The sequence below is a fragment of the Euleptes europaea genome, chromosome 8, assembly GCF_029931775.1.
Source record: "Euleptes europaea isolate rEulEur1 chromosome 8, rEulEur1.hap1, whole genome shotgun sequence".
NCBI classification, from domain to species: Eukaryota; Metazoa; Chordata; class Lepidosauria; order Squamata; family Sphaerodactylidae; genus Euleptes; species Euleptes europaea.
The window spans coordinates 37,198,622-37,226,475 of NC_079319.1; the positions used below are offsets into that span (position 1 = coordinate 37,198,622).

Sequence of the window (27,854 nt, forward strand, 5' to 3'; positions counted from 1 at the left end):
TAAGTAGGACAACAAAACTGAGGAACAATGTGCAACAAAATGTATATAATATATGACATGACATAATGTCTCTTGCCTTGAAAACCCTATGGGGTCGCCGTAGCTGTGACTTGACGGCACACACACAGACACGAGTTCCTAGTACTAGAAACACATCAGTGGAACTCACTCCATGGCTCATGAAGAGCTACATTTGTGATTACCATCAACCAAAAGAGCCAGGTGACTACTGTAGGCCCTGAGTGCCTCCCCACCAAACACACACAAACAATAACAGAAAATATAACTATTAATATTAAATATATCATGACAACCTTTTAAAGTACCAGATTAAGATTGTTTCTAAATATGCAGGATTGTCTCTCCCCCACCAAGGAAGAAAGGGGAGTAAAACCACCCCCGCTACCCACCACTGTGGCCAGCTAGCTCTTTTCCTAGGTGTTTGCTGTGGTGGTTTTCCTTTCTCTTCTCTGTGGTCCGCTTGGTGTCCTCTTGGTAGCCACCTGGGTGCTGGGATGAGAATGCAGACGCTGCAGGGAAGTGTAGGGAGAGTAGTTTAAGATGGGCCCTTTCCTTCCATGCCTGGCATGAGGCATGGTCCTCTGGGAGGCATGCAGTTTACTTATCCTCCAGTCCCTCCAGCAGCAGCTGTTGCAGGCTGGGAGCCACCCTATTGGCCACAAACCCCACTAGACAATGGCCTTGCCCACTTTCCTGAAACATGGGGGAGGGTGCCATATTGGAGAATAGTTCTCAGAACAGACACGTCAAAGAACATTTGTGGCCCCTGAGAGACTGAATGAGTATCACTGATATAGATGGAATAAGAACACATCTTTTTAAGTTTAGAAGCTTTTACTTAATAATAAGTTTCTTCAAAAATAGCTTTAAGTACTCTGCCATGCTTCCAGGCATAGTAATTAAAGGGGGATTTGTTTCAGGATGACTCAAGTATTATAAAGACAATTGTAGGTCTACCCTAAGTCAAGAGGGACCTCAGGTGCTTAGTCAAGGAGTGGGCCCATGTGGGGCAAGCATTGGCTGCCAACACCTTCTTTTTTAAATATTACTTGTTATAAAGACAAAATTTTATTTAACCAAAGTCGTAAATTTAAACGACCATTGTTTTTCTTAAAAGATGAAGCAAAACAGCACACACACTGTAGCTCTAATAGCAACCCATTATCACAGAAGTCTGGTATTAGCATTTATAGCTGGAAATAGGAATTTAATAATTTCAAAGTATTCTGACACCTTCACAAGACCATGTGAATGCATAGTTTTAAAAACAGCAACAAGTTAAGAAATGTAATACATTTGGTTCCCCCCCACACACACACACACACAGTTCATTATTCAGAAAGTAACTTTTTGTGAAAGAAAACGTACTTGCGAAAGGAACGCCACCCAAAATAAGTTAATTATGCTTAATTCGTTATACAAAACCACATTATAACGCAATGCTCAAAAGAATTATAGCGATGGTCTAACACATGGATCTTGGTGGAATTTGCACCTATACGAGGGATGTGCACTCTTGCACAATTCTCTCCTTTTAATACAGCCATTATAAACACATTGGAGCGCTTTTGTATCTGGCCGCCTCCAAAAGAAGGAAAAAGCAGGCATGCCGGACAGCGTTATTATTTGTTGTTATTGAAATAGCCTCCGTGATGAAAACGCACGGGAGGTTTTGCCTTGGATTTGCCGCTCTCTAGATGCACATTTTCCCCATCTGGATTCTCAAAACTGTGCATGGGGGTTTATTCTTGAGTTATGAGCATTTGACTTGGGGGGGGGGATGTGCATTTGCAGTGGTTCCCAACCTTTTTTTGACCAGGGACCACTAGGACTTTTTTGTTCGGTGCAGGGACCCCAAGGTTCAAAATAAAAATTCCTAGAATTTGAAAATAAACTTTAATCATAACTGTTAGTTAAACATTAAACTTAGAATAATATTTGTATATATTTTTATAATAGAGAACTTTTAATTGAAAATATTAATTTATTATAGGTTTATAACTTTGTTTTGCGGACCTTAATTTAGTTCTCGTGGACCCCCCCTGGTTGGGAACCAGTGATTTAGAGAGGCAAACCCAAGGCCAAAACTCCCGCGCGTTTTCGCCCTACATCTTCAAAGGCGACCGACCTATCCAGACTCCCCCCGCGCGCGCATGACCCAATGAGCGCCAGCATGCAAGCTCTTTTATTCCCCACCCCCACCCCCCGTTTGTGGGCGGGGCTGGACGGAAAGGCCGAACCATCGCGGGGGGGGGGGAGTGGCGACGGAGGCCGGTGGTTGGGCCCGGCAGGCGCCTCCTCCTCCTCCTCCTCCTCCTCCTCCTCCTCCGCGGGAAGATGGTGTCTGTGCTGCCGCGAGTGGAGAGGCTGTCGTCTCGGGTGGTGCGCGTGCTGGGCTGCAACCCGGGGCCCATGACCCTGCAGGGCACCAACACCTATTTGGTGGGCACCGGGCCCAGGTAGGGAGCAGCAGCCGCCTCCGCGCGGGGCCGGGGGAGTCTTTGCAAAGCGAGCTCTGCTTTTCCCCCCTTGCAAAACCCTCCGGGCTAAAGCCTCCAAGCGGGGACCCCACCTGCAGGCGCTGGCAGGGCTGACTTCTCCTCCTCCCCGTTCGCTGCCCGTTAGCCGCTCGGTGGGCACTTTCACACATCCTGAATACTCCATTTTCAAACCACTTTCAATGCACTTTAACGATAGTTTTAGAAAAGGGCAAGAGTCCAGTAGCACCTTAAAGACTAACAAAAATATTTTCTGGTAGGGTGTGAGCTTAGTCTTTAAGGTGCTACTGGACTCTTGCCCTTTTCTACTGCTGCAGACAGACTAACTACTGCAGACAGACTAAAGCTCATACCCTGCCAGAAAATATTTCTGTTAGTCTTTAAGGTACTACTGGGCTCTTGCCCTTTTAGTCTTTAAGGTGCTACTGGACTCTTGCTCACGAAAGCTCATACCCTACCAGAAAATATTTCTGTTAGTCTTTAAGGTGCTACTGGACTCTTGCCCTTTTAGTCTTTAAGGTGCTACTGGACTCTTGCCCTTTTAGTCTTTAAGGTGCTACTGGACTCTTGCTCATGAAAGCTCATACCCTACCAGAAAATATTTTTTTTTAGTCTTTAAGGTGCTACTGGGCTCTTGCCCTTTTCTACTACTGCAGACAGACTAACACGGCTACCCACTGGGAATTAACGATAGTTTGTAAGTGCATTTTGCTGTTTCACACACAGTAAAATCCATCTGCAAAGTGCGTCGAAAGTGGATTGAAAGTGCATCATTTGGCATGTGTCAAAGTACCCTTCAGTGACAGCGAGTAGCTGAATAGTTACTGTGAAGGCAGATAGGATCTTGGGAAAAGGGGAGCCGGGGGGGGGGGGAGAGAAAAGCTGCTGCCCCCTGGCAGGCTTGGCGTGGATTTAATAACTACACGGCAGGTAGCAGTTCAGCAGGGGGAGAGTGTCGCACCTGTTGCGTCTCCCACGCTGCTTTGAAAGAAAGTGGAGCCCTGCCTGTTAGGTGGGCCGAGAAGATTGGGGGGAAAATAAGTCTGTACTTAACATCGTAGATTGCAAATATAATAGGTTATCAGTAAAACTATTTATTTCGTTTTGCTTGCTGGGAGGGGGAAGCTCTAAAATTTGATTGTAAATTACCCAGAATTCACCTTCTCAAAGTCCACTGTTTTACTGCACCTGGGCAGCGTGGTTGCTTTGTGCTATTTCTCCTTTATTCATGCCACTCACATGCTCAGAAGCAGGCTGAATGCGTCGTCCTCCCTCTCGCCCTATTGGGTCTCAATCTGTTTTCCCCTTGTGTACGTTTATCTTTCTTCTTGTAACCTTTATGCATACACTATACTTTCCTGTTTACCCATATGATCTGCAATTTACTAATAATGCCCCATTCTTCTGTTCACATGGTGGTGCATTCCAGCTTCCCCAAGTAGTTTTACTGTCATCCTCTCGTTGCCAGCATTTAGTGCTATTTCCTGGCATTTTCCCTCCCAAATTTTACCTTCTTAGGCTCATTGCGCATATGGTGCAATAATGTCAAATCACATTTTTAAGTAGGGTGTGTGTGTCTATATGGCACCCCTTTTTACAAAGGTACTGTGATATCCTAGAGTAAAGAAATGCATGGTTCTGTGTTAATGTGATCCGAAAGTTGATCACTGTCAGCTTGTTTTTTATTAACTGTGCCTTGGCTTTTGTACTGATATCTCTATGCCTTGGGGGTGGGGTCTGCCTTTAATATAGAAGGATCCTTATTGATACAGGGGAGCCGAATGTTCCTGAATATATTGGCTGTTTGAAACAAGCACTCACAGACTTCAGCATCTCAATCCAGGAAATTTTGGTGACACACTGGCATCATGACCACACTGGAGGCATACCTGATATCTGTAAAAACATTCCCAGTGGTAAGTACATCAATATGACAATGGATTGAGGGGTGGTTAAAACAGAAAGGAAAAGGATACGTTGTAAATCAAGTCAGGTGCTCTCCCTTTTCATGATAATATTGCAGAGAACTGTGCAACTTGAGGACTTTGAAGACGTGGCATAGAAATGTCCTAAATAAACTAGTTTCATGCACACTTGGGCAACCGCATTAACGTAATGCTGTAAAGTGTTTTTCACGGCCAGTGCAACTACGGCTCACCCCAGCATGCATTTTAAATACAACATACCAAAAAAATTCAAACATTGTTCAACCTCTTGTGATTCAGGTGGGCAGTCTCTGCCTTTTTAAGAGATATGTGTGAGATGTATTTATGTATTTCTTATATTTATAGCCCGCCCTCATTCCCAGCAAGCCAGGCTCAGAGAGGGTCTTTATGTGCATCTCTTTCAATCTTCTTTCCCTCTTTAATTTCTTAACAAAGTTTCAGAAAAATCTCAAGTTATCAAGGAGGTGGATAGGCCAATGGGACCCTTCCACATTTCTGTTTTCCCTAACAGACTGAAAGCCTTCTGAAAAAGGGGGCGTGTAAGAGCCTATAAGGGAAACTGTATATATAGAGTGCTGCAAAACTCCATTTCTTTTTTTTTAAGTTACATCAGTCTTTAACCTGACCTATCTCCCAACACCTTTTTATACTTCATCATAAATTACTTTTGAAACTGGGGGGGCTTCAAAAGCATTTTGCAGTGCAGCATAGGAAGCAAAAACCTTGACAGCCTAGTGGATGCTTGCAAGCCATGCACCTAAAGTGGTGCATGTACAAAGACCGCAAATGGAGGCTGAGGAGAGTCCGGTGCATACTTGAAGTCGCTCCTGTAGTGTTATGCAGACAGGAGCAACTCAGCTGTCTCCTGTTACAGCAACTTTCTGCTCAGCTTGCTGAAGAATTGGTTGTGGCCTGTAGATATCTGCATACACATGACTTTCCTTCTTCTTTCATTAAAAAGGCAGAACTTCGCCATACGCAGTGAAAAATGTCTTTTCCTTCCCCTAAAAGAGAACAAGAGCCCCTTGAATGTATGGAACTCTGGTCCAAGTATATAAACAGCTGAGCTGTGTCCTGGGACTAGATCAGGAAATCAGGTTATTCCCTTGTGCTGATGCTGGGCTACATACTGTGAGCCACAAATGTTATTGCTGTCCCCTTGGTTGTGCTGTTGATACATGACATATCACATGAACACATGAAGCTGCCTTATACTGATTCAGACCCCTGGTCCATCAAAGTCAGTATTGTCTACTCAGACCGGCAGTGGCTCTCCAGGGTCTCAGGCAGGGGTCTTTCCCATCACCTAATTGCCTAGCTTCTTTAACTGGAGATACCAAGGACTGAACCTGGGACCTTCTGCATGCCAAGCAGATGCTCTACCACTGAGCCACGGCCCCTCAATCCTTATTCTGCTCCAGAAATTTTCATGTCTGTAAACTATATGTACATATGTGAATGAAACAATATTAATATATAAATTGCTTAATTTAAAACCTGCATAATTTCTTCAAAATATAAAACATCAGAACATTTTTAATTTCCATTTTTAAAAACTTAGCAAGGTTTCTTTTTCCAGAAATCTTTCTAATATGGTGAAGCTTACTAAATGGCTGTTAAATATGGTATGAAATTTATTTTCTAAATAGCTTCTGAATATTGCATAAGTAAACTTCCTCGTAACCCACATTGTGAAGAAGTAATAGGAGAAAGAAAGCAAAAGTATTCTTACCTGAAAGATGGAGATGTTGTCAAGACAGAGGGAGCAACTCTCAGGTAAATGTTAATTTTGTACATTGAATGTGTGTGTATGCAGTCTGTCATATGCAAGATTTTTAAACCAATTTGTGTTGCTATTATGAAGCCAAATGAATTCAGGCAGAAATTGATTGTCTACTAATTAATAGCTCTGATGACCATATAGAATATCACACACAATTTCAAAAACTTGATTTTATATTGTCCTGTTCTATTGTACAAATATGAGTGTTTAGGTTATTTAAGTTACTTTTAATTGTTTAGTATGTGTGTCCTTTGTCAATCTATAGATCTTCTATTCTGCAAGATATATTATTTTATAGCATATTCTGCATAATATGGCGTTAATGTCATCCAACGATGATATATTCCCTGATCTGGATGACCCAGGCTAGCCTGATCTAATCAGATCTCGGAAACTAAGAAAGATCAGCCAGCCTTAGTACATGGCTGGGGAGGCCACAAAGGAAGTCCAGGGCTGCTACGCAGAGGCAAAAAAATGGCAAACCACCTCTGTGTCTTGCCTTGAAAACCCTGCATGGTCACCATAAATCAGCTGCAACTTGATGGCATTTTCCACCACCAACTATGATGTATGACAGCAGATGCTTGAGAAATGTGTTCTCTTCTCTTCTCTTTTGTAGAGTATTATATACACCCGGACATACAGATGATCACATGGCTTTACATCTCATAGAAGAAAATGCTATCTTTTCTGGTGACTGTATTTTGGGAGAAGGGACAGCAGTGTTTGAAGACCTGTATGATTATATGAAATCTTTGGGGAAACTTCTGGCAGTGAAAACTGATTTAATATACCCTGGTTAGTGGCATGTTTGACTTGAATAATTAAACCAACAGTTCTCATGTTCCACATTCAGAGGCAGTAAATCTCTGAATACCAGTGCTCAGAGGCAACATCAGGTTAAGGCCTTGGCCTCTATTCCCTGTTGTTGGCCCTCCAGAGTAACTGGTTGGCCACTGTGTGAGACAGGATGTTAGACTTGATGGACCACTGGTCTGATCCAGCAGGGCTGGATCAATCCTCACTGCCAAGGCCAAAATTTCTGGTGATGTCTTGTGTACCCAGTGCCCACTGGATCCTTCTTGCAGCTTTTTGCTGATCATTGGATTTTCATGGCACATAGTAGCAGGTATGGGAGAGGTCTCATTTGTCTGTTTACAGGGAGCTGTTTTAATACCCTCCTGTTCAGACTGGAACTCTAGCTTATTATCTTGGAACAAATGCAGCATATTTGTCCTCCTTTTAAAAAGTTTTGCACAGCCTTAGTTTATGAAATCTAAGGCCTATTGCAAATTACTATGCAGATACTTAGAGAATAAGTGACAGAAAAAACCAGGAATGCATTGTCGTGCCACTATTTTAAAATTGTTGTGAAAATGTGTATATGGATTGGCTTTGCTTGTTTTGATGAGCATTTCCTTTAGTTCTGGCCTTGTGATATTTGCTGACAACCTTAGAAATAGGTGCATTGCATTAAGTCTGACATGAGAAACATGCTGCATAGGGTTTCTTTGGTCATTTATAAAATTCCTTTACTATCCTCCAGATTTTGTTGGTGAAGGTCAAGTAATATAATAATCCAATGTATGTCATCCTGAATTCCTTGGACAGAGAACTGCATTCAGTGTAATAAGCATAGTTATTCAGAAATACATCCCACTGAATTTAGCGGAGTGAAGTACAAACTACCTGTTGTACATAGAAAAGGAAGCCTTAAAAGTTTTTTTCTTTTCAAAATGAAAAGCAGCTTGGTGGGGGTGAAATTTGAGTGGAGATGTATGAGAATGTTTAACCCTTTTATTGCTGGCTATATATGCTCCAAATTGTGCTTTTGCCCCTTTTGCTGAGTGCCAGATGCATGTTTATCCTTGTAAAAAAACATCTGAAACTCTACAAGGGGAAAACCATCAAGGAAGGGGATTTGAAAAGAACAACAAGCTGGCAGCAAAAGTGTTGAGCAGCCCTTAATCCACCACCCCTCCCTGTCTACTGCTCAGTATCCCCTCCCCCTTGTTGATTTCTATTTTTAAAAGCTGTCAGATCTTATACTTGTTTTCGCATAAAATGTAGTTTGCCTCTACAACTTCCCAAGTTGTGAAAACTATTTCGGCCACTAGAGGGAACATATGTTTTCCCATATTGAACAAAACATTTCCATTCAGAATTCAGTTGTTAAAGGTTCGTCTTTTATCTTATATTTTGTTTACAATGTAAAATCATAATAATAGAGCCATTGGTGTGAAGAACGTCTGTTCTAAAACTACTAGAAGCTTGTATTTAAACTTGGTGCTGTGGATAGCGATTGAAACAGCTTCTTGTGGAATACTTTTGAATTAATTTATGCTGTGCTGCATAACAAAATTAGAACAGATCAGACCCACATGTGGTAGCCAAGCTACTTCTTCCTCTTTTACCTTGAGTGAAGGATTTCACTGTATATGTTTTTTATATAACATACTCTTCAAGTAGGGATGATGTTTATCCATGAACAGTAATTTGTACACATGTCTTGTGTATCTTTTTTTGTTATAGGACATGGTCCAGTAGTAAATGAGGCACAAGCTAAAATCCAAGAATACATTTCTCACAGAAATGCACGTGAAATGCAAATCTTCAATACCCTGCAAGAGAATACCGGGAAATCTCTCACAGCCGAAGAACTTGTGAAAATTGTATACAAGGTAGTTTTCTAGGTGACACAGTGCTTAGGACTAGATTTCCAGATTCTACCAAAGTGGTAGGGTGTTTTACAGTAGGGTTAACATTTAATAGAGAACAGTTTTTGTGATGAAGAAGTGTGCAAATCTGACAGAATCGGCATAGCAAGGCATGCTAATTTGGCCAGCTGCTATTTTGTTTTGGTAGGACATAATAACTTAATTAACAAGGAGCCATGAAGCTGCTTCTTTTGGTGACGTTACTTACAGCTTCTGAAATGGGGCAGGGGGAAGAGATTTGGAATAGGCCGGCTTTCTGTTTTTTGCCTTCAAGTCACAGTTGACTTATGGCAACCCCATAGGGTTTTCAGGGCAAGGGACATTCAGAGGTGGTTGGCTATTGCCTGCTTCCGCGTCAAGACCCTGATATTCCTTGGAGGACGCCCATCCAAATACTAGCCAGGGTCGACCCTTCTTAGCTTCTGAGATCTGGCGAGATCAGGTCAGGGAATGATCTGGCATCAAAATCAGTTATTCAGGGGGGAAAACATGCCCACTGTGCTTAAACAGGTCTTTGGATCCCAATCAGTTATTGTAGGCGTTGATAAAACACTGCCCCCCTTTCTTTGTCAAAAAGTCAGGTGCTCAAAAATGCTTTCATTTGCTTAAATATGGCTCCCTTTTGTTCTTTACTTTGTTCAAGAGTATGATATTTTTAATCTCTGCTGCAGTGACATTAATGGGATGTTTTATTTGTTTAACCCACCATTTAATATAATACATCCCTAAGGTGGCTTGCAGGAGGGAAGGCAGCATGGTACAGCCCGATCTTGTCAGATCTTGGAAGCTAAGCAGGGTCAGCCCTGGTATTTGGATGGGAGACCACCAAGGAATACCAGGGTTGCTATGCAGAGGAAGGCACTGGCAAACCACCTCTGTTAGTCTTTTGCCATGAAAACCCCATAAGGGGTCGCCATAAATTGGCTGCGACTTGACAGCACTTTACACACACACACACAAGGTTGGTTGCAGAATTAAATTCCTTTATAAAATGATCACTTTATTGGTTTATTAATTTAGGACATGAGTATACTCATCTTTCTCAACACAGTCCCAACAAAGACAGGTTAATTAATAAACTAACAGTTGAGCCAGAGCCCATTCCAGGTAACCCATAAGCTCTTTTAAATCATTCTGTTTCACAGCCTCTAACAGTGCATTCCTAAAGAGAGTTACTCCAGTCTAAGCCCATTGAAATGAATGGGCTTAGACTGGAGTAACTCTCCATAGGAATTCACTGTAAGTAACATAATTGTTGCATTAGTTCATATTGGGAGAGAAGGTTCTTCTTGATTTGCATAAGACAGTAACAAAACCTAAATGTATATGTAGAATATTGCCTTTAAATGCTGTTTATGATGTTTTTATGTAGGACACACCTGAACACTTGCATAAAGCAGCAGAAATTAATCTCACACATCACTTGAAAAAACTAGAAAAAGAAGGGAAAGTGTGTAAGTAGTTTTATTCTTAACATGCATCTGTTGCATTCAAAAAGCATATTTACCAAGTTGTTTGTATGTATGTCTTTTCTGTTGATCAGGAATAGTAAAAGAAACCGAGTTTTCTATGGCTAGGTAATGCTCTTAGGACTTGGAGTAACCCTGTGAGGTAGGTTAGGCACAGAGAATGTGACTGGCCCAAGGCAACCCAGTAAGCTCCACGGCAGAATGGGGATTTGAACCTGAGTGTCTCAGATCTTGGTCTAACACTTTCGTCATTAAACTAAGCCACAAATTAAGAACATACACAGGAGGCCTAAATACATGTTTCTAATGAATTTGTACATTTCCACAATAGTTCACTTGCTTACTCACGCTCAGTGTATCTTGTGTTTAATGCCATTTCAAGTGTTTTGAAGGTAGAAGGGATGTTGCATGTGCTCTGGGAACAAACTTTTTAAATAAATCTATGCCTGGAGCACAGGGAGTGAGGCCAAGTGTGAATCTTAGTAATATGTACAGATGTTGCAGGAGAAGCCGTAGATACATGCAGTGTAACTCCTTATTTTAAAATAACTGAAGTGAAATCAATCTTTGTTAAATTACAGTCAACTTTCACAGCAAGAATTTTCAGTTTTTAATCTGTTACATAAAAATCTTTTAACCATAGGCGCTCACAAGAATGACAGGTCAAGTGACCAGTTTTGATCGTACAAATGATATTTAGTATTGGTCTAGTAAATTCCCAGCCTTATCAATGATTTGGTCATACATCCCAACAACCTCTATGGTCAGGCATTCATGTTAAGAGGGGGGGAGTCAGTTCTCATTAGGGCCCCTAATTTTTAATTATTAGGAAAATACTTACAGTTAAACATTGAATATGAAGCAAATGGATTCTGGTATAATTTGTGTCTTGCTTTCTCCTTGGTCATTTTTAAAACAAAGCAGTTCAGGGTTCTTAACGTTTTTTGCTGCTTGAGTTCAGAGACTTGTGTTTGCATAGAGATTTTGTGTGGGCTATGAGACTGGTTTATTTAAATGGCAGAGATTTCAGGGGGGCAGCTTGCTTAGTCATCTTTGTGTTTTTTTACAGTATATGAACATTCTCCCAACCGTAGGTGGAAAAGCAGTTTATAAATATGATGCACAAGCAGCACAGTGATGGTGTACATATGCTCCTCTATATTCTGTGAAATTTAAAAGCTCTGAAATCACCTTGTTAGTATAAAGCTATAAAAAGTTCTTAAGTATATTTGTCTATGAAGATTAACTTTGCTACTAAGCAGAATTAAATAACTTAAATGAACAATGAATGAATAAAACAAAATTGTTCACAGGAGAACTATTGTCTTTTCTCTTCTTTGAAGTATCAATATCCCATTAGCAGCAAATGAATAATACAGTAAAAGCTTTGTTATCCAGCACTTGATTTTCCAGAATGCTCAGTTAACTAGCATCAGAGAGCCAGCGTGATGTAGTGGTTAAGAGCGGTGGACTCCGATCTGGAGAACTGGATTTGATTCCCCACTCCTCCACATGAAGCCAGCTGGGTGAACTTGGGCCAGTCATGGTTCAGGGGGAAGGGAAAGGGTCCTGCCAGGTATTGGAGCTGTTGTGCTCCAAATAGAGTGGGTTTTGGTTGCTGCAGAATCCTCTGGGTAGAACGGAGCAATAAACTTAAGTATCTGGCACATCTGATTGACTAGCAATCCCCATTCCCCACAAGTGCCAGATAAACAAAGCTTTTTCTGTAAATCCAGTGGTGCTTTGCAATGCATGTGCTGTATGAATAGAGGGCCCATCCTCAACAGCTACCATTGCTATTCTAGAACTCTATAGCATCAGTGTTCACTGCTTAATACTGCTTCAACCACCTACTGTAGGAAGAAATGGGAAGAAAGTGCTACTGCCTGGGATTGCCCATGTGCATGTAAACACTAGTCGCAGCATTATGATGCAAGTGCCACATCATCCCAAACTCAGCCAATTTCACTTACTGGCTGCTTCTACAAAGAGAACAAGTTCTCTCATAAGCTGCTGATGAAATGTGGCCAAAGGATTAGAGAGTTGTATATGTCTACAGTATATATGAACTGTAATTACTCTTGTGTATGGTCTCAAGAGGCTTCTGAGGAAGGAAAGAACAGCTAAAACAATGTTAAACCTAGGGTTGCCAGCTCCAGGTTGGGAAACTCCAGGAGATTTGGGGATGGAGCCTAGGGAGGACAGGGACCTCAGTGGGGTACAATGCCATGGAGTCCACCTTCCGAAGCATCCACTTTCTCCAGGGGAACTGATCTCTGGAGTCTGGATATGAGCCGCAATTCTGGGAGATCCCCATGCTCCACCTGGAGGCTGGCATCCCTAGACTTAATCCTGGACTTTGAAAGCCTTTCACTAACCGTAAGACAATATTTCACAAGTTAAAAAAAATCTGGTCTTTCATAACTAATGTTATGCACTCTGCTATTATCCCCATATTTTCTCTTTTTAAAAGCACAATTTTGGGTGTATTGAATACTGTATGCGGTGGTGACTAAAGCAACTGTCAACTAGTGATTTGCTGTAATGGAGCCCTTTGTTAATATCCCATCTTGAAAACAGGTGCCAAGGGTGACAGTATCTCACAACGCCTCCTGTAGAATAATGGTTGTCACTGTGGTCTCAAGCCTTCCCTGTACACATGCTGATCATCATCCTGCATGTATAAATGGTGGCTGGAGGTATAAAATACACGTTTCACAAGGCCTAGTTGGGAGACCCGTGAAGGGGCAGCCAAGGGGAAACGAGTCAATGCTGGGGGGGCGGGGGATGTAGGTTGTTTAAAGCCTTTATTGATTGACAGTTACACAGTAGAGGGCTACACAGATAACTCGATTGGGCTCATTTTGCTAAGTCACTTTGCAAGTCATTTTGCAAGACTACCCAGCAAGAGCGATAACGCATACAGACACACATATAAATACCTTGCGCTGCAGCAATGGTACGTAGACTGCCGTCTCCTCCCCCTCTTGAGTTCGCTGCAGCCAAATTGGGGGGAGGGGGGTTGCCCCCTCCCCATCCCCAGTGCAAAATGGAGATCCCCAATCTAAGCGGAAGCTTGCCTGCCTGCCTATGCCGCTCTAGCCTTCTCTTTCTATGGTCAACTGAGGGCGGTTTCTCGGCCGAGCGTCCTGACGAGCGCGCCACGATTGGCTTCAGGCGGGGCGTGACGCGCCGGCAACGGAACACCCCGCCCCCTTCCGCCTTCCACTGACTATTGCGCGCGAATGGGCCGGAGCATAACAAAACAACGTCGCGTTCCCCCGGTTGGTCTTCTTGGCCGGCAGGTGGCGCTGCCGGCTCCCCACCACCCGCGGCTATCCGAATGGGACCAGGCTCCCGACTCGGGGCGGGGAGATGAGGTTCGTAGCGAAGGCGGCCGCTGCTGCTGCTGCTGCCGCCGCTGGAGGGGGGGCGGCAGCAGCGGGGAGGGGCGGAGCGGCCGCCTGGGCTTCCTCCTCCTCCTCCTCCTCCTCCTGGGCCCCGCCGCAGAGAGCGCGAGCGGGGCTGTGGCGGCCGCCCTGTGCTGTGCCCGCCATGGGGATCCGCAAGAAGAGCAACAAGAACCCTCCCGTGCTCAGCCATGAGTTCGTCGTGCAGAACCACGCGGACATCGTGTCCTGCATGGCCATGGTCTTCCTGCTCGGGCTCATGTTCGAGGTGAGGCGTTCCCGCGAGGGCAGGAGGCGTCGGAGGTGCTCCTTGGGGGGTGGGTGGGGGATGAAACACTGAACGGGGGGGGGGGAACCCGAGATGCAAAACGCGACGCCACCAGGGACCCCTCTTCTCACGCCCCCTGTGCAGCCTGAGCTGGTGTGGCTGGAGCGTGCTGCTCCGTCGGGCTCCAGCCTGCGTGTCTGTGCGTGCACACGTACGCCCATGCCCCTTTGCCTCTAGATGTGACCTGTAGCGGCGAGGAGGGGGGGGCGTGAGCGGCTTTCCAACCTGCCCGAGTTCTCTTTAAGCGCCCTGTCGCGGGAAAGCTTGGGAAGGACTTCTCCTCCCGTGCTGCTGACCCACCTGGCCAGATCCTCCTGGGGCGGGGTGGGGGGGGCGTCTTGGACATCTGCCCCCGGAGCCCGTTTCCCAGATCCCGTCGACTGGCGCGAGGAGCAGCTGGTGCATCGTCCTGCCGGCAGCATCCCCTTTTGCCCGGCGTGGCGGGCAGCCTCAGCCCTCCCTCCTCCAGCGGGCCTCATGTCAGCCTCCCTCTGTGTGTGTGTGTGTGTGTTGTTGGGCTGCAACAGCAGCTCCCTCGCCGCCGCCTCCTCTGGAGAGTGTTTCTCTCCTTCCCCCCCCCCCCCATTAAACTGCATGCCCCACCGGGGATCGAGGCTGGGTACAGCCGTAGCCTGAACCTTTGCAAAAAAAAAGATAATTCCCAGTGGGTCGCCGTGTGAGTCTGTCTGCAGTAGTAGAAAAGAGCAAGAGCCCAGGAGCACCTTAAAGACTAACAAAAATATTTCCTGGCAGGGTGTGAGCTTTCGTGAGCCACAGCTCACTTCTTCAGATGCAGCTAGAATGTGAATATTTGCAAAGGGGGGGGGCTCCTCCACGCACGCCTCCCTCCTTCCCGTGTGCGGTTTGCCTGCCTCGCAGTTCCTGCTCCTCGGCAAGGTTACGTGGCACTCGGTTCGGGGAGGGCTGGCTGGCTCGAGGCTTGTGGGGGCGGGAAAGGGGTGTGTGGGGGGCGGTGGGGAGGGAGAAGTGTGCAGCGGGGGCAGAGCAGGCTGGTCTCGGGTGGCCAGAGCTGGAGGGGAGGGCTGGGGACGGCCCCCCTAGCCTTTGTGTACCGGGGGGGGGCAGAACTACAAGCCCCATGGGGCGCTGCGGCAGGCGGCCCCTCCTCTCCCCACGGCTCCGGGGAAGGTGAAGTGGACGGTGACGTGTACTTAGAGAACCCTCCGTGGACCGAAGGGTTTCCATATGCTGCACACGGCCAGGAATTCTCCTCTCGGGCCCAGGACATGCATAGCCCCCCCACCAAAAAAAGTGCATATGATGGCTCAGGATTTTAATTGGGTTAAAAGGGGGGGAACACCTTTGGACCTGCGGAAAAAATAGCAAAATGATTTTTAACCCCCACATCTACCAACTAGGTACATAATGTATATATGGGGGGAGGGGACATGGAAGGCTTCTGCCTTTGATTTTCAACAATTTCCCCCCCCCCCAAAGCAGATGTAGCTCTGAAAACAAAACTTTGAAATCGTGTGGCAGAAGCTCTAGCCTTATTTTTTATAATATTTTCAGAAACATCTGAGCAGCAGAAATTGATGTGCTTTTTTTAAAAAAAAAACAACACCTAAGTCTGCAACACCTATTCCGATTGAAGACTCTGAAAACTGCACAATTGGGGGATTCGCCATCCTGTGACAGTTTTCTTCTTCTTCTCCGCCCCCATTTTCTTCATTTTTGTACTGTGCAGTTTTGTAGCCTGGTGAATACTGCTCGGGAACTTGAAATATTAAAGTTGGTCAACAATTAAAACATCACTCTCATAATAGCTGTTCTTCCATCACCAGGTAGATGTTATCAGTTGCTCTTGGTGCTAGAAACTCATGGTGGCGGTTAGGATTGAGGGAGAGGGCTGTGGCATAAAAAGTTCTCACCTCCTGTTGCTGCCTTGAACTGCGCATAAACTTTTAAAAGATGCAATTTCATACAGGGAACTGAATTAGTGGTTATATCTTTGTGTGTCCTTCGTTAAAAATTACTTTTAAAAGAGCTTGCAAATGCTGATGTTGAACCAGCACTAGTTCACCTATTAATGACATTGTGGTGCTGAATTTAGTCAGAAATGAGATAACTTGGGAATTAATGTTTTTTTTAAAATGGTGTATTAAGTACTGGTTGAAAACAACTAGCTTGCACAGTTGTCAGTAATTAGTGCATTTACTGTAATTACTTGACTACTGTGATCATGTAAATAAACCTCTTGCAAGCAAAAACTGCCTCCAGATGATCGGGTAAAGAAGTTTATAGGCATGATTCTTTTGGCCACAAATGATGGATGCAGGTGTCTGTTGGGGGGGGGGGCTTTTTTAAAGACCCTTTAGAATAGTGATCTTGGCATTTACGTACAGTTCTGGACTAGTGGGTATTTTACTGAAATACCAAAGCATTATGCCAACCATTCCTCATAATTCTATGTTCAGTATTCTTGCAGTTCTAGCTTGTTACCTAAATTGGATCTATCTCAGGGTATGGCTATATGCAGTTCATTTATATAGGTTTTTTAAAAAGCCAAGTTTTAACATCTCTATAGCATACTGTTTGTGTACCTTGGACACGGTGTGTTTGTTTGTTTTTCCCCCTACAGTAGTAGTTTATTCTGTTTTTATTTTGTTTCAGGTTACAGCAAAAGCAGCTGTTGTCTTTGTTACACTTCAATACAATGTTACCATTTCGGCCACAGGTAAAGTTCAAATTAGATATTTGGGTGTTTGTCCTATGAAGTAGAGCGTTCCTACATTGCTGATATGTCGAGTTGTCATACTAGCAATGGCCATTTCTATGACTTGTTGCACCAACAAATATATTTTCATGAGATGATGTGCCAAATGCTACATTAGCCCAGCGGCTAGCTTAGTGCATTTTTATCCTTTCTCCAAGGATTTCAGGGTGACATACATGGTTGCTGTTCCTTGTTATGTTCATTATAACCCTGTGAGGTAGGTTAGGCTGAAAGTGTGTGACTAGCCCAAGGTCACCCAGCAAGCTTCATGCCAAAGTGAAGATTTGAACCTGGATCCCCCAGATCCTACTCCAGCACTCTAATACCTACAAAACAGGAAAAGCGTGCAGAAACATCAGAGCAGATATTCTGGTTCAAAGTGGCAGTTGGTCAGTAACAAGACTGATTTTGATCCAGATATGTCCTGTAAGCTGAAGACTTGACTGGGGTTAGGGATCCCTGCAGATTTTATCTTTGAGTTACTGCTTCTTTCACATTCACAAGGGCGGGTACCCCAACCATAGGAGTGGCTTTTGGGTGGCTATGGGAGGGTGCCAGAAACGGGAAGTGGGGAAGATCAGTTCTGTGAGCTGTTCCACTACATTTTAGTCACAGTTTACTGGACAGAGAGTGAAGTTAAAAGAAACGTTTCTTTAACTTTTTCTTCTTCTTTTTTAGAAGAACAGCCTATGGAAACAGTCACACTCTATCACTATGGCATCAAAGATCTGGCTACTGTTTTCTTCTACATGCTCGTAGCAATCATTATACATGCTATTATTCAAGAATATGTGCTAGATGTAAGTATTTTCTGTTGGGACTATATAAAGTATGTTACTATCATGATAACTGATTGCACAGATCCATTTGTAGAGTTCAGAAATTGAAAGTGTAAACCTGACATGTCAGCTAGGTTCTTAACAAACCTGTTATAAATATCCATAACCTAAATTACACTTTTTTGTTTAGAAAATTAATAGGCGAATGCACTTTTCCAAAACAAAGCACAGCAAATTCAATGAATCTGGACAACTCAGTGCATTTTACCTTTTCTCCTGTGTTTGGGGAACCAGCATTCTTGTTTCTGTGAGTATCTCACTTCATATACTTAGAAGAAAAACTGATTTGCAAGTTTTTTACTTGAACCCTGGTTCATCTTATAACTGATTTAAATTGTTTCAAAAATAGTGCAATGGTACACGTTTCTATAAGGGAGCATGACTGCAGGTACTTTCTAGGCTGTAATGTGAGGCTAGGATTGGGTCAGTAAGTTTAGCAGGTGGATTCTTGGGAGTCAAACTTTGTGCAGTGTTCTTGTCTTTATATCAGTCTGGGAGCTGGTCAGATTAAACAGGTCTTGTAGCTTCCTCTTCAATTTGTTGCTTTTAGAAATGCTCTTGTTTTCTTTTTCTTGTAGAGACATAGCTTTAGTCACAATTTAGTTAAGGCATTTGACAGGAGAGTCTGTGTTATATGCCAATAAAAAGTCTCACTATTTTGGAATTTCAGGAGAACTATGTATCTGATCCAACCTCACTCTGGAGAAACTACCCACATACAATGATGCCGTAAGTACCATAGTGGGGGAGGTTTCGTTTGTTTTACTTACCAGATCAAATAAACTGCTTAAAGGTGACTGCTTAAAGGTGACTCTGTATTAAGATGGTGGAAAAACATATTGCCTTGTTTTTCTAATGAACACTCCAGAAATTCAGTATCTCTATGTTGGTGTTCTGTGGCCAGCAGTTGCCACTGTGCTGTCACTCTCAAATTTCATGAGAGATGTTTCAGACGAGGCTTCAGTGTTAACATCTCTTGTGTAAATGCGCTCTTCCCTGAAATACTTATGTTTGAATTTTAAATCTTCCTACTGTGTCATGCAGGTTTCAAATGAAGTTTTTCTACATCTCACAGTTGGCATACTGGTTCCATGCTTTTCCAGAACTCTACTTCCAGAAGACAAAAAAAGTAAGCCTCCAAAAATATTCTCATTTATTTAGCTGGTAAAGAAGAACAGGAACTAGGAACCTATTTTTAAAGTAGCTGGTTAAAAACAGACTGTTCACAGGTGGCAGTGCTGTGAGAATCTGTTTTTTTAATGCTTCCATGTGCTGTATCTTTTAACTTCGAACAGTAATAATTTCCTCTGATGTTTGACATGGTGGTCTTCAGAAAGGCAGGGAAGATGTCAGTAATCTGCAATCTTGTGAATATTGATCTGATTTATTTAGAAACTTTATGTGCCACCTCTCCAGAGGCCTGCTCAAGGTGGCTAACAAAGTTTTAAAAAATACTATAACATCACACAAATTAAAATGTGAGAATTAAAAATAATAAAATGCTCAACAGCCTAAAATGATAATCATATAGTAAAATTCAGGATAGAGGCATACAATAAAAGTATCTTACATTTGGAATACCATCATACTTTAAAAATTTGTGTACAAAAAAAGTTGTTTAATTAGCTATTCAGCAAGATTCTGTGGTTAAATTCGATCTAGTAGAAACAGCAGAATTCCTGGCAAATAATGATTTTGGTGATTGGACAATATCCATCAACTGGCATAGTCCTTATAGTGATGTTTCCCTATTGTGCTTTTTTTATTTATGTATATATATTTTTTGTAGGAAGATATTCCTCGCCAGCTTGTTTATATTGGGCTTTATCTTTTCCATATCACAGGAGCTTATCTGTTAAAGTAAGTGATTTGGAGACACTTCAATGCATGTTAAAGTGACTGACTTATGCTGTCTTCATTTCCATGTACAAAGCGCAGGATATAGATATGATAATTAATAATTTAATGCTATTAAAGTACAATATGTATAATGTCAGTTTTAAACACTTAAGTATCTCACATTACTCTCCTTCCCTGTCCTTCAGTAAAAACAAACAAAATACATGAGTTGAGTTAATACTGAAATTTGAGACAAACTTATGCAGTAAACTTACTAGTTTCATTCAGCTGTATTAGGACTCAAGGGAGATGTCACATTACATTGGGAGGTTTCTGGTACTATTGAAAGCAAGTGTAGGAATCAGGCTTGAATATTGACTGGAATTTGTCTGGAATTTCCATAGCAGCCTTAATATCCTAAACAAATACTGCATTACAGTATATTTTTGTTTTCCCACATCTTTGATAATAGGTAAATGTTTGACCCTCAGAGCTAGAGCAGTGAATTATATCTGTGTTATAAAGGATATTTCATATATTTCAATTTGATCTTGTCAAGTTATATTTTTCATTGTAGTTAACACCTCTCTTGATATCCTTGAAAACACATGTAGAAGTCCAGCTGGCTAGAACTGTGTTCTGAATGCATATACCTAATTTTATTTCAGTGAAATAATTGCAATGTAAATAAATGGAATGCCAAATAGGCAAATGAAAACCAATTGTCAGCTTTCCTTGTTTATCTTTTTTAACAGTTTGACTCATCTTGGGCTGGTTCTCCTTGTGCTGCATTACTTTGTGGAATTTCTCTTCCACATCTCTAGACTGTTTTACTTCAGTGATGAAAAATACCAAAAAGGGTAAGTATGTGGAATTACTTATCCCATAGAAATGTGCCCAGGATGTCATTGGCTTCTGGATATACTAGTTTCCTACATAGGTGGTAATTGTTCAGTTCAATAAAAACTACATTGTATATCACTATAACTTTATATTTTAAAGAGTAAGAAGGATTTTTATGTATTATCAGTTCAGCGATCAGGTGCTTATGCTGGATTTGCTTCTCCTAGGTTTTCACTTTGGGCAATTCTTTTTGTGTTGGGAAGACTTCTGACCTTGATTCTTTCTGTCCTCACTGTTGGATTTGGCCTTGCTAGAGCAGAGAATCAAACATTGGATGTTAGTTCTGGAAACTTCAATGTGCTGCCATTCAGGTAAAACACAGAGAGGTTTATTGTTTATCATTGCTGGTTACCCACTGTAGTTAATGTGATCTCCATGTTCAGAGGCAACGTACCACTGCGTTCCAGTTGCTCGAGGGCTACAGTATTTATATTTCCAGAGAACAAACCCATTGAGGGAGGGATTTTTTTCTCTGTGACTCAGAGTTGAACTGAAGCCTAAAGCCTCTTGGTGGCTTTGAACCTGAACCAAAGTACTTTTTTTCTGTTTACAGGTTCAGCTGAAATTCAAGGCAACCAGGGGGTTAGATTCAGGTTCAGTTCTGGTTCACAGAAAGAAAAAAACACACACTTTCTGAATCAGTTTGTGGGCTAGGATTCAGGTCCAGTTGACTCCCTGCTTATAAATGATCATTTGGCCTAAAATAGACTTGTTGGAATTGTCTGGCCGGAATATGACCAAATTTACCTGGGTAGGTTTTGCAAAATGCCCAGATAATGTGGAGGGGGGTGGGGGGTAAATGATCAGTCTTCATGCAGGATTTTGCTGGCTTGGGGTGTATAATGGTAAGTGTAGATGACTGAGATGGATTAATATCCAAGCATTAATACTATAAAAGTATTAGATGTATGCTGTGCACATTTTGCCTTGAATGCTGTGAAACAAATCTGGTTTCAGCCAATCTATGGCTGTTCTTGCCAGTAGATGCTAGTCAGCGTTGGATTCAAAGATGCTGTTTGGTTGGCAGGGTGGTACTTTAACTAGTACATAGGCACTTCCTTTGGTGGGGGAGGGATGGTGATCAACCCCCAACTCCCAAGAGCAGAATTTAAGTGGACTGCAGCAGGAGGGATAAAGTAAGAAAGTCGTATTCCACAAGCTTTGCTCCACTCGCATTAATTTGGATCAGACTCTGTCCTTCAAAATATTTAGCCTTTGGTCCTCCAGTGATTGCCTGTTCCTCTCCTTCAGAACATTCCAGACATCTTGAAAGTGTCTGGTCTTGCTTTAGATTGAATTTGTGTAGATTGTGCAGTCAAAACAACACCATTTGACTGTTTTTCTAGTTTCTGGAAGGACACTGTCATGAAGTCGTATGCTGCACATATAGTATGTACCACTGTGGTATAGTGAAACATATTTTGTGTTCAATTATTTAAACCCCAGTACAAAATGTACAGAAGTGGCCCTCAAAGTGTTCTAATAAATGTCACACTGCTGGTTTGAGAATGAGATGTCACCTTCCTTCATAGCAGCATGGCTTCTCTGTTGCATAGGAAAGGGGAACTCCCCATTATGGTGGGTTCAGAACATGCTTTTCATATTATGCATTTCCATCCTATTATTGCCTAATGTTGGCATATCATAACTTTGCTATGCTACTACAGCCTTTTCTTTTCCAGTGAGAGAGACTTTAAAATGGTCTTTCAGGAGGTACCTCCCCAGTGGGAACAGTTTTCCTGAGCCTTGCTATCTCTAGATTTAAATGCTTTCCAAAATCCGTTTCGCTTTCATTTTTAGAATCAGCGTGTTGGCCTCCATCTGTTTAACTCAGGCCTTTATGATGTGGAAGTTCATTAATTTTCAGCTAAGAAGGTGGAGAGAACATTCCTCCCCTCCCCAACCAGTAAAAAAGAAGTTTATGACAACTAAAGGAAAGCCATCCAAAAAAGAAAGAGGTTTGTACTTTGGTAGATAATTCTCAATTTTTGGATTGGGGAAGGGTTAGGAGTACTGTAAAATCAAGATACTTTTAGTTGTATGGGTTCTCTTGATGTTAAATTCTATAAATTCAGGAAAGGTGCTGTTATCTGATTATGTGGCTGATATTGGTTAGACACATAGGAAGATGCATTAGTTTCTCTAAACTGGTGGCGTCAATTTTGTAGATCATGCTCAGCCTGCTTAAGTTAATAAGTATCTGCCCAAAGCCAGATTTATTACCCATAGTGTTTTGTTATAAGTTAAATGTGTCTGCACTTTTAAAATCCTTGCATTACATGAGCTTTAGTTATTAACATATGTGCCTTTTATGTGTATTTTAGAATGAACAAAATGTATTGTTATGAATATGATGTCGAGCCCAAAGGGATTTTGTTGGTGGTGATGTTACCCTCTGTTCTGCAACAAGTCATTTGGGACATCCTTCCAACAGGTTCACAAAAGCAACGTGGCTTCAAAACATTAGCAGTCTGCCTACAGACATAGCAATATAATTTTAAAGAATACAGAGAAAATAATGACCACCTTTGGAAGGAGCCTTCCATTGCTGATACCCCTTCACTGATTCCAGCAGATCAGAGAAATAGTGAAAACATTTTGACCAGTATTGTATTTTATTTACAACAAATCCATGTAAGGCTTTTTCTGATGAATATCAATATATCTTAGGTTGGGGATTTCTCATTTTTACAGAGCCTGTGCCAGTAAAGAGCAGTCCCCAAGAATTAAAAAGCCTCTTCTGCTCACCAAGTGACATCTGTGGTCTTCTAGTACAAAAGTAGTTTCCAAGCATGCAGAGGACAGATGTAAAAATCGTTTAATAAAACAACTATTTAAAAGAATTTTTAAAAACTGGCAGTTTAAACGTTAACCCTTGTTAACAAGTAAGGGAGAAGAGTAGGGGGCCCTCTGCCTATTCATCAAGGTTAAGCTGGGTTCCAGGGAGGAGGTTTCCATTTGCCTTTTTCACAGAGGCCAGATAACTTTGCTGCCTGACAAGGAGAATTAGCTGGGCTCAGTGAGAGGTGGGCATCGACTCCCCTTCTTGAGGCCATGGTCCAAGAGAGGGGAGAGCTCTCTTCTCCTCATCTGAAGTTGGACTCTCTAGTGAATGCTTCTAAAATAAATAAATAAGTTTTTTAAAAAAATTAAATGAGTATGTGATTTTGCTTTTAGGTTTGATAGTTGGGAGAAAGTTGACTGGTTTTTTTCTTCTTATTTGTAGAAAATGGAATAAATGGAACGCTAACCTCAAATGGAGCAGACTCGCCTCGTAGCAGGAAAGAAAAATCCTCTTAAAATAGAACTTTTAAGTTAATTGACTAATATCCCCAAAGAGAACTGCTTTTTACGTTGGAAAATTCTTCAGCACCAGAGTTCTTACTGTTAACAAAAAAAATAAAATCAATGCTTTTTGATTATTGCTACCATAATGGTTTTCGTGCAACTTTTTAAAACATTTTAACTGAAAAGGGGGTCAACTTTATTTTTAATATCTTTGAAGATGTTTGAGTATTAATCAGAATTCACTTGCCAAAAATTAGTAATACAGTCTGTCATTCCTTCCAGCTTTAAAGTTGTGATGTAGCCATTCCAAAAGTGTTATGAAGTTTGTTTGAGAATTTGAAGTTAAAAATAATATTACATCTGATTTTAGATATTCTCTAATGCTTAGGTGTATGTTATGATTTTTCCAATTCAGAACAGAATTTGGAAAGCACCAAAATATGTAGGTAATACCTACAGTGGTTCATGAAATTCCCTTATTAAAACACAGTTGGACTGATTGAAATGTTCCAGAGTATATATGTGTGCGTGTGCGTGTTGTCAAGGAATCTCTTCTGTATATCGTGGGTATTGTTGGAATTAAAGTGTTTTGTGGCTTAGGGCATCCTATCTTGAGAACCAGCTACAAAACATGTTTACATCTTAAATACATATTGAGTTGCTGCTAGAGCAAATTTCAATTTGGCATGGTAGCACTTCCTTTCAGTATTGTCCTCCTTTGGTTTTCTCCCACCTGATTTTGCTGGTTGTCAATTAGTTTGGTGCAGCCAATAAGAGCTGGATTCCTTGAACTAGCTCTCTGAAGTCTTTAGGACAGCATATAATTAGGAGCAGCACATAAAACACACATATGTATTACAAGAGGTAGTTGTGAAGGAGTGGGTGGCTAAAAATACCGTCCTGCTTATTAAAGATCCCCCAGTGCAAGGAAAGTTTAGACTGCTGTTGCAGCAGCTGGGGGAAAATACCTTTTTGCATGCCTACCACCATCTCCATTATTCCACAATTCAGTGACAGGTGGTATTGTTTGGGGTTATCTGTAACCTTGATATGTCTACAGTGGGGAGGGAATTGTCTGTATCTGACTAAAAGGAGCACAAAGAGCATGGCATGCAAGCTATCATTTGGAATAACTCTGATCATGAAATGTGTATTGCTTTTCCACATCAAAATACTGGTGGGATAAGCTTCAGTAAGAATATCGTTTGAGGATCATCTTGGTTTAATTATACTATATGAATATATACCAGGTAGAATTCTTGCAGAAGAAAGCTGTTATATAGCTCCAAATAGTCAATGCTGAGGAGTAACAAATGGCTAGGCCCAACTACCCCTCCACTGGGTTTTGGTGGTCGTGGAAGGTACCATCAAGTCAAACATAAGGCCCATGGGTCAGATGTGGCACCTTGAGAGCTTTTATCCGGCTTGCAAGCAAGCCGAAGCAGCCACCCCTCCAGTCCTGAGCTGGGCTGGCAAGGAATGGTCTGACCAAGTGGCATTTATGTCATATCTGGCCCTCATAATGAATGAGTTCGACACCCTTGTCATAGGGTTTTTGAGGCAAGTGATGAATAGAAGTGGTGTGTCATTGCCTGCCTCTGTGTAGCAATCTTGGATTTCCTTAGTGGTCTCCCTTCCAAGTATGAACCAGGGATGATCCTGTTTAGCTTCCAAAATCTGACAAGATCAGGCTAGCCTAGGCTATCCAGGTCAGGGACCAGTGGATTTTAGCAAGGTCCAGATAATTGTTTCAGAGTGGAAGCTGAATGTAGCTGCTTCTACAGGATGTTGCCATGTACAGGAGGGAAACATTCTCTGAAAGGCCACTAGACTCCCCCCCATGAAGCTAATTCACTTTACTTACATAGTTGGATGGCATTTAATTGGAGCAAGAACATGCTACCTTAACGGGGATTTCATTATGAAATTTGTCTGTCTCGCCCAGATCATTGGTATCACTGGATTAGGGAGGAGAACAGTTCAGAACAGTTGCCAGGTCTGATCTTTAAGAGGGGAAGAACTCCCAACCTTCCCTGACCGTCCTTTACTTGATTTTAAAAGTGGTATAGCAATAAGAGTTGGGGCATCTAGCAGTACCACAGAGCAGGTGAAACAAGATCTTTATGCCTGATTAGAAGACATACTCTTAGGAGTATAGTGGCTTGTTGCATGGATTATATGAGCAGGATGGTCCAGCATCAACCATGCTGAAGAAGCTACACAGTCTATGTAAGGTGTCACAGTGTGAATTACATACCAAACTACTGTTATCTTCTATGTGTCTCTAACCTTGTCCCCTGCAATAGATACGGCAAATTAATGTTCTGTCCTCATGAAGTGGCTAAAACTGCCCCCACCTTTCTTGGGTATACTTTTTGAAATACACAATGAACCCAAAATATGGACTCTGTGCCTTCAGGCTTCTCACCACCCAAACAACCACACTTCGATGTAGCATGTCTGCATTCTTTGGGGCTAGCATGTCCATACCTGCAGGCTCTTAAGACAGTGCTTCATTGCACTCTGGACTAGGAGTGTGGTGTTTGAATGTTTTCCTTGCTGGAATAACTGGATTACTTTGTTCAGTTGCATTTTGTGTAAGTTCATTGATTTTTAGCTTTTTTTTTCCTGCCTGAGGCAGAGCTTTATAAAAATTCAAACCACCTCACAAAAATGGTTCCAATAAAATGTAATGGTAACTGTATGCATTTTAGTTCCACAAACGAGATCGTGCCTGATTACATTTCTGGAAGGATTTTTTCAAGATGTATTGGGAATAACAAGAGTTTGATATACTATTGTTCCTTTAATGTACATTTCTAATAAATTCTTAATAAAATAATGAAAAATGTATCTCCTTTCTATTTAGCTTAAGAGTGGGAAGCTCTAAGATGATCACCAGAACATAGCAGTTCATGGTTTGGGCAGAAGAAAACTATCAAAGGCAAATAAAACTTGAAACCACTGTTACCTGTTTTAAAGTTGTAACCAATTGTGTGTTCAGATATTAAGTACTTGTCTGACAAGGGAGTGGAATTGGAATTAATGATGGCCATTTCATTCTGACTGTTCATCTAACATAAATGCTGACTTCTGTGGGAAGACTATTTTAAAAAATAGTGTTTTCTGTAAAGCCAGAACTGTCTACAGATTCCAAATGAGCCAAAGCACAGGTTTGAAGTTCCACTCGCGATAATCTCTTTGTGAGTTCTGCAAATAGTTTGAGTGCAAATGAGTATTGATGCTACTTCAAATTATTATATGTCCCAAAGGGACATATTTTGGCGTGTCCTTTTTGAGATAAGCATTACAGCCTAACTATGAAAAGAAGCCAAACTCTGCCTGTTAAGAATTCTGAAGGTTCCTCCTGAAATCTGGGGGAGAGAACTTGAGGGCATTGTAAACAAACAAGGATCTTCTTGGCTTCCTGTATTTTTCTAATTTACTCCAGGCCAGTTAATGGTCTGGAATAAATTACCCACTGACTAGCAATAAACCACAGAGAAAGAAAGATGGATGCTTTCCTGCTTCCTTGTGTTTTCTTAGTGGCCCTCTGAAGACTGTTAGTCATTAAGGTGCCACAAGACTCCTTTTTGTGTTTTGCTGCAACAGATGACACCACTTTTCCACTGGAATTTGTGTTTGCTTACAATCCATATTTCTACTTGTCTTTGGAGAACTTTCATACTTCTCAAATGGCTCAACTTGGCTTTGTGTAGCTACTTTACACAATGGTGTACCATATTAGCATACAGCACACCTGTGAGGTAGATTAGGCCAAAGCTCAACAAAACTCAGGTCACCATGGTGCTAAGAAATTTCATTGTAGTGCCTAGTATTTTCAGCAATTATTTTACTGTAGTGTCTCTGTGGTCCTCAGTAGTATAAAACTTGTTTAAATCTGGATGTTTTGTTGTATGACATAAAAGTATATGTGCAGAAAGATTTTGTTTATATACTAACATCATTTGGTGGTGGCAGATGAATTCATTTCTTAACCAGTTGGCTTTCTATATTGGCTTTAATTTTCAGTTGTATAGCCTTGTAAATCAATAATGAAGTTATGAGAAATTGGG

The 27,854-nt window shown here is 41.9% G+C and overlaps 2 protein-coding genes across 3 annotated transcripts; both read left to right on the forward strand.

Annotated features, from left to right (window-relative positions):
- Positions 1-2,348: 2,348 nt before the first annotated feature.
- On the forward strand, positions 2,349-10,471 carry LACTB2 (lactamase beta 2). 2 transcript variants are annotated; one of them, XM_056854424.1, is made up of 6 exons: positions 2,349-2,480; positions 4,272-4,435; positions 6,115-6,241; positions 6,868-7,046; positions 8,781-8,929; positions 10,338-10,471. In XM_056854424.1, the coding sequence occupies exons 1-6, from the start codon at positions 2,359-2,361 to the stop codon at positions 10,425-10,427; spliced, it is 831 nt and encodes a 276-aa protein (XP_056710402.1). In that variant the 5' UTR covers positions 2,349-2,358; the 3' UTR covers positions 10,428-10,471. The 2 variants fall into 2 exon arrangements, with proteins under 2 accessions (XP_056710402.1, XP_056710403.1); XM_056854425.1 differs by having other exon boundaries at positions 2,358-2,480; positions 4,275-4,435.
- A 3,483-nt stretch (positions 10,472-13,954) lies between these two features.
- On the forward strand, positions 13,955-23,995 carry TRAM1 (translocation associated membrane protein 1). The gene is made up of 11 exons (XM_056854125.1): positions 13,955-14,112; positions 16,807-16,870; positions 17,588-17,709; positions 17,879-17,995; positions 18,419-18,477; positions 18,793-18,877; positions 19,538-19,608; positions 20,343-20,447; positions 20,658-20,801; positions 22,291-22,448; positions 23,717-23,995. Exons 1-11 carry the CDS (start codon positions 13,990-13,992, stop codon positions 23,788-23,790), a joined length of 1,122 nt encoding a protein of 373 aa, XP_056710103.1. The 5' UTR covers positions 13,955-13,989; the 3' UTR covers positions 23,791-23,995.
- Positions 23,996-27,854: the final 3,859 nt, after the last annotated feature.